We start from the raw sequence: 11,153 nt of genomic DNA on the forward strand, positions 1-11,153 counted from the left end.
TGGTAGACGTCAGTCTTGTAGAAGCTGTCATGGTCGCCCTCGGTAAACATTGCTTCGGTATGAAGATTATATCCCATAAGGTCCAGCAGTGATTTATCGACTATCGCAACGTACCCCTTGCTAACCCTCACCCTTGACTATGGCAGCGAGATCCTCGATCCTATATAGACCCTTCTCGATCGAGTTGAGGGCTTCAAAAGCTCCGACATTAAATCCCATCATCGGTCGACCCAGGCACCGCTTTATGAATATTGAGATTGTTCTTTTTTTCGAAAAGATTCAGCCACGTAGGTCGAATGCTAATCGTCAGAGCGATCCTCGTGCCTTGCCCCAGATGAGGGTCGAATATCGTGAATTTGAAATATCTGTTATATATAGTTGCTTTATGTTTCTTTAAGAAAAGATGAGCATTTACTCGTATAACCCTAGAGCAAAGTATGTCCCTACACACGGTAGATATCTTCAAAGACTCAAGGGCGAAGATCTTGCAACGCAGAACATCGTTATTGACGCAAAGTGGTCCTCAAGCATGGTGAAATTTCCAGACATTTTCGTTGACTACGAATTCCACTCCGATGTGGTGTTTAATACATGACAAAGCCACCCTTTCGGCCTCTGGTCCACTCAGCGGTAGAAACCAGTAGACCAACAGCGGAAATAACGCTGGCGATAGTAAGGCCCTGCTCCCGGAAAAGAGTTTTAAGCTTTTCAACCAAGGTTTTATCTTTTCCAGCAATATTCATCAGCTCGGACTTAGTAGACCTCAGTTGCTTAAAAACCTTGGAGGGGAGTAAACCGTGCCTACGCAGTTCATCCTTCTTATCTTCCTTCAATTTCTTCAATTCCTTCTCAAGATCATTAATATCCTGAGGCCTTTGCGACCCGGGCTTCTGCTTCTTAAGTTCGTTCAGCTTGCCCTCTTTCATATTCAACTCGCTATCATATTGTACAAGGTTATCCTTCACCTTCTTAATATTTTTCCGCAAATTTTTAATTTCGAGCTTTAAATTTCTCATATCATGGACCTTAATATCATCGTCGTTGCCACCAAACGAAGTATCGAGATAACCATCTACATCATATGCAAAATTTTGATTACCTTCCATTGTTTCTATCTGGATCACCTCACCCTCCTCCTCTTTACCCGAAGCCTTCTCCTCATCCCTATTCAATACAAGAATATCAGCCTCATTCGCGAGGTTCTGGGCCTCTGCTTTACTACCCTTGTTTGGTGTCTGATAGTCATCAAACCCTATCGCTTTCATGCCTGTACTACCCAACAACTTCTGGAGCTGTTTTATAGTTGGAAAATTACCATCTTGCAACGTGAGTACTACTTCCGGTAGTGATCTTTCTTCCGTCACAATCCTCTTTACTACAAGCTGACCATCCTCTCTTAATCTAAATCTATCATAATGTATCGCATCGGGTATAAGCCTAAGCCCATCCCTAAGATTCGTGTACAGGCTATCAACCTTTGATTTAAAAAGTAGTGTATCGGTCGACTCCGTACTCAACTTCAGGTGGCTGCGCGCACCTCCCTGCTGCCCCGGCGGTAAGCTGGTATCGAGCTGGATGCCCTCGGGCTGAATGATTTCGCTACTAAACTCCTCAGGCTCGTCTTGAATACCTTCAAAAGCTCCTTCTTCTGGATCAATCGGCATTTATTCAACCCTCTACAACCTATTAATAAATGTATGGAACGAAGTTAGATCCACATAAGGAACTAAAAAGGATGCCGGCCATGAAAGGGAAGAAGCAGCGTGAGAAAGTTTCCCACAATCCTAGCACGATCAATCAAAACGAAGATTTGAATATCGACATACCAAACATGAGAGAGAATAATATAATTTTCCTGGACTCTCTTAAACTCCTATTCGATCTGAAACTTACTGGCACCAACAGCTAACGCACCATTGTCAGCAATATCGAGAAAGCCTTGGTAGAGAACCTTCGCATAAGCTGGAACGGCAACGAAACACAAAACATCAGCGATTACAATGTGCTCGCAGTATATAGGAACCTGTGGCTGTCCAAATTTGAACACGAAAACAACTTCTTGAAGGCATCAACCCCAATGATGTTACAATTCGCGCGCTACAAGTAAAATCCAGCGATCATGTAGGCAATGATGAAGAAGAAGCGATCGTGCCAGCGTATGGAACACCTTTTGCATCCCTATCGGCAAAATGTTTGAGTTGACGAGGGATCTACCATTCTATCAAGCAGGGTTATATTACAAGCCGTAATTTGTCATACATTTTGCGCCCTATGACCAAGTTATAAAAAATGCTGGTTCGGCTGCTTCAGGGTCTACCACAGCTAAGTCAGCTGACACTAGCTATAAGATCACAAATATCGCACTAGAGTTTGACAAAGTGACAAACGAGGGTCTCGCTAGTGCTATGATGTCTCGATACTCGAGATTGGCCTTGCCGTACGAACGGGTACACCGTAGCAAAGTTGTGACTATAAAAAAGGCTGAAACCTCCTACAACTTGCAAATCGATACTCCTCCCAAGTCTCTGAAGGGTGTCTTACTACTCTTTGTAGATCCTGGCAAAGTCAAAGCTTACGCCGGTGCCAATGAAGTGTTCTGCAATCCAAAGATCGAGGAAATATCAATCACTGTGAAAGGTGAGTCCAATGAACTGTATAGCCACGCCATGGTACCAAAAGATCATATTGAACAAGTCTTGGAACTCTTCGGATACCACGACTCGAAGATGACCATTGGGCAGTTCATGACTGAGCACTATGCGTTGTTCATCGACTTCAGAGAACCCCCAGATCACAGTCTCCATGGTTCTGGAAGGCCATTACAGAGATTATCAGCCGGTATAACCCTCCACATGACCAAGAACGCCGATTGAACTGGGGATATACGCTGCTACGTCTATATACTGCAAGACGTGCAGTTGAATATTCTGAATGGTAGATTTCACAGCAAAGAGTACTAAAATAAACAATGGCTACCATAGGTGTTTTGGTGGCAGGTACGGCTATCAATGCGTTAGCATTTAGTGGCTCGAATTTTCTGTTCAGGAAACTGTCAGGGCATGGTGAAGAGGAGAAGAAACGACATGCTAAGGCTATTGAACAACTTCAAGCAGCTCAAGCACAGTGGTTACGTGACAGACAGGCAAAGATCGACTGATATAATCAGCAACGGGAGCTTAAGCGCCAAGCTGGGGAAAGCTTGAAAGAGTTGGATGAAGGTATGCGAGAGTATTATATCGCAACGATTGACAAGGCTCCCAAACTTTCCGACTACTACACACCCAGAAAACAACAACAAGACGGTGAATTTATCATCGTAGGATCCCTGGCCCTCCTAGGTTTCCCAGTATACAAGTACATGTAGAGACAACGTTTTTGTCATTAATAAATGACAAAATCAAAGTGCATAGCACATATCCCCACAGAAGAAGAGAAGGAAAAACTTATTAGTATCTACTACACCCTGGAACATCTCTGGACTGGTCGGAAGGCGATCAAGTTACTATCCGAGCAGAGTGGTCTCTCAAAAAAGAGAATTACTCATTGGCTGACTCGTCAACTTCTGTGGCTCTGACATATTCAAGGGCCTAAGCGCATTAATTATCTGTATTTCACAATCACAAAACCGAATGAAATGTTCGACTTGCACTATATGCCCCATGATAAAGTCTATGGAATCACCTACAAATATATCCTCACGGGCATCGACGTTGCTTCGAGGTACTAAGTAGCCACACCCCTGCGTACGAAAAAGGCGAGCGAGGTTGCGGAGATGCTCAAGGATATCTATAAAGCCGGACCTTTAAGATATCCGAGTATACTTGGACCGTTGTCGCAACGGCAGTGAATTCAAGTCGGACGTGAGCAAGCTTATAGAAACCAAAGGTGTCGCGATCAAACGTGCAACTACCAAATACCACCAGAAAGCTACAACAAGGTGCTCGCGAAAAAGCTTTTCAAACCTCGAGATGCGCAAGAGTTGGTCACTGATGAACAGAGTAGTACATGGGTTAAACACTTGTACACTATTGCCAAGAGTTTGAATATCACCAACACTGCTATGATTGGCATGAAACCTTCGAAAGCAATCAAACTAGACGAAGTCCCTCTTGTGTCAAATCAAGAATACCCTGAAGAAAAGCCTCTACCCAATGATGGTCTATACTTGTACCTTCTGCAACCCGGAGAAGAGCATGGTGATCAAAAAAGACGCGCGACGGACGCCTGGTGGAGCAAGAAAACGTATAGACTCGACTGTATCGTGACCGATAGTAGGCTGTTATACGATCTTGACGAAGGGTCCGAGCGTAGTTTCGTATCAGAGGAATTAATGCTAGTACCAGAGGATGTTGAAGTACCTCTGGAGCATGTAAAAGAATGGTAATTTTATTGTTTTTGTAGCTCTCGCGAGTTACAAAAATCTTGATGGCTAAGCCATGTCAATATCATTTTTCAACACATTTTTTCGCAAGCCACTTTATAACCTCAACGGCCTTAGGTTTTCTAGAACGGTGCACAATCTCCATGGCGTCATCTAATGTCTCAAAAGCGTCGTCTCCATGGACTTTCTTGGGGCATGCGTCGGACGCATGCCCCATGATATCACTGCGAGGTGCGGTTTTCACGTCTCTGCATGTTGCCCTTATATTAGAGATCCCCAGAAACCTCCCCAGGTCAGCACTTCTGAACAGGGGCTGACCCTGGTTGTCTAACAGAGTCTCAATGGCTCTAGCAGGCACGGTATTAAACAGGGTAATTTGAGACATTTTCTTGAAGCCTTGGAGCTCAACGATAATGTCTGCCTAAATAATGTCTGCCTGTGCTCACTCCAAAATTTTCCAGGTCCTAGGGTGCTCAAGTCTGATCCAAAGGCAGGCATGCTTGGACTTTTTCGACTGGGTCTTGATCAACTCCCAGTCGTTGATCATGTTTGTCTCTTCATCTATGAGCTTGCCGTCGCTCTTCTCGTGAGGATACGATGCAAAGATTTGTTTTTTCTGCCAGCGGAGGTTTTTCGGCAAAGCGGTGTATGACTGAGTTAACAACCAGTGACTGTGCCCTCGATGTCTCCCGCTGATAGCGAGCTCAAGGAGCGTTTGTCGACGCTTATCCAGACTTTCATCGGCTATCATATCGTCAACGATAAACAGAGTCTCCTCCCCTGCTAGGAGCTTTGATAGTTGCTCGATCCAATCAAACAACTGGTCTTTGGGTTCTATAAGGAACACGTAATCATCTTCGCACAGCGAAGCTCTTTCCAAGTAAGTCTTGTTCCAGCGGATCGTTGGACAGAGTATGATGATATTGTGGAAATGGTGCCTGTACTCGTTCTCCAGGAGGTTCAATACACGACTATGCTGAACTTTATCTAGAACTCGCTTCAGAAGAGGTTTTGACCGTAGATTCTACTGTTCCCTCTTGTTGCTTCAGTTCCTCCTTCCTCTTCTTCATCAGTGCCGCCAACGTGTGACCCCGTGCTACTCTCACTGGATGCTTTACTGGCTTTGTTATGACCCTATCTTCTTGTGTTTGTTGCTCACTCATTTATTTGTAAGTCGTGAGACTTACAAAACATCATTCTCTTACTTTACCCTTTATAAAGTACAAGACCGCTTGATGGCCTTTAAACCGTTTCTACCATCTACCATAACCCTATTCATCTGTAGAGTCATCATTAAGTTACATGCCTGCGGTGGAAATCTATCTGCCTCAGGCGTTAAGATTTCTAAACCACGTGCACAGTCCCCGTAAACGGCTGTAAGATCTGTATACCTGCAGGCTGTTCTTCTTCTTCTACCTGTGGGTACCTTGTTTACCCTTTCAACCAACTCACGACTGCCCGTGTGTATCTTCGATAGGCTTTTTCCCATTCTTTTCTTCCTCTTCATCATCCTCCCCTTGACCCCAACTGGACACATGGTTGATAGTGTGGGTGGCCACTAAGAGAGGTGCCAAAAGCTTGCCGAATGCGGAATGGACGAGAATACCTAGATCTGCCATAAAGTCTTTGATGATAGGATCTTCCTCCAGGTCTTGACGGAGCTTATCGGCACTATCGAGGGGCACCACGTTGCTGAGAGCTTTAGTATACATGGTGATGGCGTGGGTTGACAGTGTTTTGGCAGTTTTCTCTCCCTTTTCCTGGATCTCACGCCGAACGTACTCGGCATGTTTCTTGTCGATCACCTCGGGTGATGCTTTGTCAAGGAAGGCCTCTGTGCATTTTTTCGGCAGAAGATGCTGTTTATCTGTACGTGCATCCTTCAAGGATTGGCGCTTGTCGATAGGTTTTTGTTGCTTAGAGGCTTCTTCCGGTGTATCGACTTCATCGAATATATCAGCGAGATTAGACATATTTATTAATAGCCTCCTTTACTTCAGATAACAGAGCACGAGAGCCACATACAGTAGGAGTATAGAGATCAGTAACAAGACTTCCAGCATTTATTGACACCCCTTAGCGGCTAAACGGTAATGACCTCTCGCGAGTGTTGTGATCTGGTCTGCTTGTACGATCCGCTTGTCGTCTGCCCTATTAAGTACCAGCTTGTTCACTTCCTGCGTATAGATTTGATGCCCCTTGTTTTTAATACGGACCCAGGTCTTGTATATGTCGACGCCATCCTCTAGACAGCGCTGGTAGTCTTCAAATGTGATAGACTTTGCCGTGACACACTTCTTCACACCTTTCGCTTTGGGATCGCCACCCCATTTCGTGATACTCTTGTAGACATACAGCTTCGCTCTCAGCGTGATGAACTCTGTCATGATTTTTCCGCTTAGCTCATCCTTCATCAAGCCCACGACCTTTTTGTTTTTGCCAATTGGGAGAGGTCTGTCATCATCTTTGCTATAGGCACTCGTATCGAAACGTGTCTTGACATCATCAGCAATATCGCGGTAAATGTCCTCCGTTCTGATGTGGTACAGGAAAGATTCCGTGTCCATAAGCAGATCCGCAACTTGGTACCGTACTTGGGCTGCATATAGTCGTAGTGGAAGTTGTACATCACGATTTTCGAGTTGTCCAATATAGCTTGTCTAATATACACCGGTTTGTTCATCTTTACATCAGTCTTACCCACTTCCACACCCATGATGTGACTGCTGAAGTAGTTGGAGTTGAAGTTCGGCTTCATGACTAGTTTCGTGTATGCGGCTTCGTTCGTGACTAGCTGGATGTTATGGTGGTTTCTCAGGTTCTCCATAGCCTTGCCGAACACTGAGAGGTTCATAAGCTTATAAAAGTCCTTCTTGAACTCGTTTTTGACAGCGGTTCTAAGCCCTGTGGTGTGAACGCTGTAACTTTTTAGCTAAGGCTTCTGGTTAAACTGGATGACTCTGTACACCTTCTTGAGCTCGAGCCCATGCTTTAAAGCTTGATGAAGGGCTCTGATGTGCACCACGTACTTCCGCTTATGTTCAAAATTTGGTATTAGTTTCTCGACCCTGTGAACCACCCTGCGCTGGGGTAGAAAGGGTAACTCGTTGTGCTTGTCGTGTAGGCTCTCCGGATAATCAATGTCAACCTCCAAGATGTATCCATGCTTGTTGTCAGCGACGAGCTTCTCGATCTTCTTCTCCGTAAAGGCCTCAACGCTTGACAACCATGTGAACCCGTGCGTTGCCAGATTTTGACGCATGGCCCAGCCATACAAATTGTTGGCGTCGAGATACTGCAAATATGACGACTCAACCTCTGGATCGTATTGATCCCCATGTACCTGTTGCTGGATTTGGCATATCTGTGCACGGCTTGGGTTATGCCCCCACGGATACCTTTTTCAGAAGCATGTCGGGATCCGTAAGGAGCTCCAGCTTGATCTCCGTGTACTTCAACGCAGCTTTCCATACCAAGCCTGGTGCACTGTAGGAATGGGCAGGTTTGAGCTTGTAGTTCTCTAGACACACTCCCCGAAAGCTCTGGAAGATGTCGACTAGTAGCAGGACGTCTGTGACGATGTATATATCGTGGTAGTCACTCATATTCACCTCAACACCCTTTGGAGCGATGAAATTCCAGACTTTTTTCGCGTGTTCATAGTCGTTGTCGCCGTTTCCCTTCATGTTCAACTTGCTATAGAAAGCCTCCTTGGGAAGTAGCTCAGTCTCCTTGAATCTTCCCCAGCCATTCATGCACTCTTAGGGGTAGACGCCTTTTCGAAGCATTAGTCTGAAGAAATCATCCCCGGAGATGAATCTTGCCATGGCCGGTACATTTGCCTCTTCCTGTTCTATGTCTAGCTGCTTCGTGGTACTCCAGTCGCAAGCTTTGCACCAAACGCTTGCTACATACTAGGCGTCGATGCCCTGAAATTCCAGAAATGCATCTGCGCACTGCTGACATTTCATACCTGCAGGGTTTGTACCGATGAGGTTGCTTGCCAATTTCTCCAGGCTTGATGCCATGAAGCGACAGCTGTTTATGAACCTATCTCGATCTTCTTATACGTTTCACCATCACCGTACCCCATGCCTCCAAGAGGTACATTGATTTTTACGTTGAAGGAGATGTACTTCTCTCCTAGTTCTCGGATGAACAAGTGCGCGTTGTACCCTGAAAGATTGTGGAAGATAACGGACACATGACTTGGTATCTTGTACTTCAAGTTGCAGGGATTGTGTGCAGCTCTTCTGTATACCCCTGTGTAGTGGCAGTGGTCCCTGACTTTGCGGCTGTCATCATCGAAGGGTTTCATGCAGATATGACATGTTAGGGGCAACAGTCATGCTGTGAAAAGGTAGCTTCTTCGTCTTGGTCTCCCTCTTATCTTCAGTCATGGGAGCGAGTAGGGATTCGAAGTCTCCATAGATGACGAAGGGTACCTTGAACTGCTGTTGAACATCCTTGTAGTAGAGCCACTTTTCCTTTTCGTTGTCTTTGCAATAGGTATAGTGCTTGTCTCTCGACTCAACCGTTGGAAAGGCTTGCAAGCAGTTCAGGCAGAAGTGCATTTTTGCCGTGTTCTTCGATGTCTCACTACCCAGTAGCCATGAAAGTTTTTTGACGGCTATATAGTGGGTCTTCTTTTCATCCGTGAAGAGTAGTAGATTAACCTGTTTCTCGCGTTCGTTGTGTGTCGAGCGACGCAGGATATTGAATGTCTTCCCTGCCACATCACCGCGATGTCAGGGTTGTTCTTTTCAAACTTGGAGATGTTCTTGATGCTTGTGGGAAACTCGATGTCCTGTCAGTTGTACTGCTCTGCATATGGTCTCAGCTTGCTGATTCTCTGTGGATCTCTCGCTATCTCCTCATGATGCAGAGCAGCTATGATACTCCACTTGAAACATTCCCCATCCTTATTCGCGGGGTTAATGATGGCTTTTTTCGTGGCTATCCACTTGAATGCTTCGATATATGAGGAGCCCCTCGTCAGCTTGAGCTTGTGAAAGTCTACGTCGAGATGTATGATTCGACCAATGCCCAAGCCGCTTTTGGGCAACGCCGGGTTCTCCACATGCGTCCTGACTTGGGCAAACATCATATCCAACCCCTCTTCCAATACGCTACCTTGGAGGACCGGTGTCATATTGCTATGAAAGACCTTATTGATTTCGATAAACTCGATGGTGCCCTCCACTGGCTTCTTCCATAGAATTCAGAGGGAACACTGCACCTTAGCAGACCCCATGTCTTTAACCTGCTTCTCAACCAAGGTTTTCACGTGTGATTGCACCATCCCCAAGTATCCATCAACATCCGTACCATCTATGCCAGGAATGCGGAAGCTCCTGAAAGTCCCATGGTGAGCATGCTTATGTTCCTGGGGCGGGAAGTCTTGCTCCGGTTGCTGCTCATCTTCAACATGATCCTCCCTTGCCTCTTTTTCAACTTCACCCATCAGGGTCTTCCTTGCCCCATCATAAAGAGCAAGTATGCGATTTTTTGCTGATGCATATATACTTTGCACCGGCTTTCTAAAACCCTCTGGTATATAGTCCATTAGCAAGTCAGACCACTCTCGCAGTTTACTCTTTACTACCGGACGACTCCTCGCCATCTCTTGACGCATGAAAGCATTCATGTCGTCAATTGCGGGGAGCTGGGGTCAATTTTAATCTTAATAAGCCGGGTTTTTGCCATCTCTTGACTCTCGAATATATCCAAGGAATCTGGTGTAAATGCCTGTGGCCTTGGTTCTGGAGCAAGAGCAGGCCGTGGAGGTGCCTCCACCAAAGCAATAAGGTCGGTTTTACGCAGCTTGGAATAGCGGGTAAGTCCACGGGTTTTCGCTATAGCGTGTAACTGTTTCAAGTGTACTCATTCATTTATTACAGATTTTTCTGATTTCAATCAACAAAATTTCTAGCGCGGTCGTTTCCCCCTACTCAATCGCGCATGCTCGAAACTTTGTTGATGTCGGCATTATTCCCGCTAGTCGCTATTGCGCATGCTCGAGAATGTTGGTATTCCAGGAATTGTCGGATTCGGGAAATTCGGAGAATTGGGGATTGTTGTTGTTGTTGTTGTTGTTGTTTACGTTGTTCTTGTCGTCTGTCGACTGCGCTAAAACATACATTTTCCTATCTCTAGCAGTGCAAAAATCCACTTAAGCAGGAAAAAACGGAAAAGAGAAACTTCACTGGAATTTAAATGACGTCAGCAAGGACCCGTTTATACACACAAAAAAATTTAAATGCTTTGCTGACGTAAGCAAAGACCCATCAAAGTTCTTAAATGTTTTTTTAGAAATTTGATTCACAGTTACGTCCTATAGAACTCAAAACACTGATCAAAAAAAATGTATGAGATCATGTCCTTTTAAAAAACGGTTGAAGAGATATTGAGGTTTAAATGTTTTTTGATGTTTTTTGATGACGTCATCAGTCCGTTTATTCCAAAACGGATTTGGAAACCCAAGTTTAGAAAACTTTTCAATTTATGCTTAGGGTTACTCACGTCACCACCCCGTTTCCAAGTTATATGACCTCAAAGTTTTAAAACCAGATCTTGCTAACATGATGGCATCATGTCACCAACTCTTCACAGCTCTTCACAAGACCATAAAGACTACCTTATTTCATGAAATTAACGAGTCGTTAAGTAGAGGTAGCTATGAGTCCATTCATTGCAGCTACTGATTGGATTTTTATTGCATGCACCTTTTTGCGTCCATTATGTAATATTCGCTAATTTCTCTCATGTTCAA

General features: G+C 44.9%; 1 protein-coding gene across 1 annotated transcript; it reads right to left on the minus strand.

Moving 5' to 3' along the window:
* Nucleotides 1-6,444: 6,444 nt before the first annotated feature.
* Nucleotides 6,445-7,235, minus strand: LOC130635492 (uncharacterized). The gene is made up of 2 exons (XM_057444825.1): nucleotides 7,086-7,235; nucleotides 6,445-7,041 (listed from the first exon to the last, which is right to left on the minus strand). Exons 1-2 carry the CDS (start codon nucleotides 7,233-7,235, stop codon nucleotides 6,445-6,447), a joined length of 747 nt encoding a protein of 248 aa, XP_057300808.1.
* Between the last annotated feature and the right edge of the window lie 3,918 nt (nucleotides 7,236-11,153).

This window comes from Hydractinia symbiolongicarpus, chromosome 3, assembly GCF_029227915.1.
Source record: "Hydractinia symbiolongicarpus strain clone_291-10 chromosome 3, HSymV2.1, whole genome shotgun sequence".
Taxonomy (NCBI): domain Eukaryota; kingdom Metazoa; phylum Cnidaria; class Hydrozoa; order Anthoathecata; family Hydractiniidae; genus Hydractinia; species Hydractinia symbiolongicarpus.

Coding starts and splice junctions, on each gene's coding strand:
- LOC130635492 (XM_057444825.1), bottom strand. CDS start 7,235: ATGAACCTCTCAGTGTTCGGCAAGGCTATGGAGAACCTGAGAAACCAC. Junction 7,042..7,085: donor GTCACATCATGGGTGTGGAA/GTGGGTAAGACT, acceptor GGTGTATATTAG/ACAAGCTATATTGGACAACT.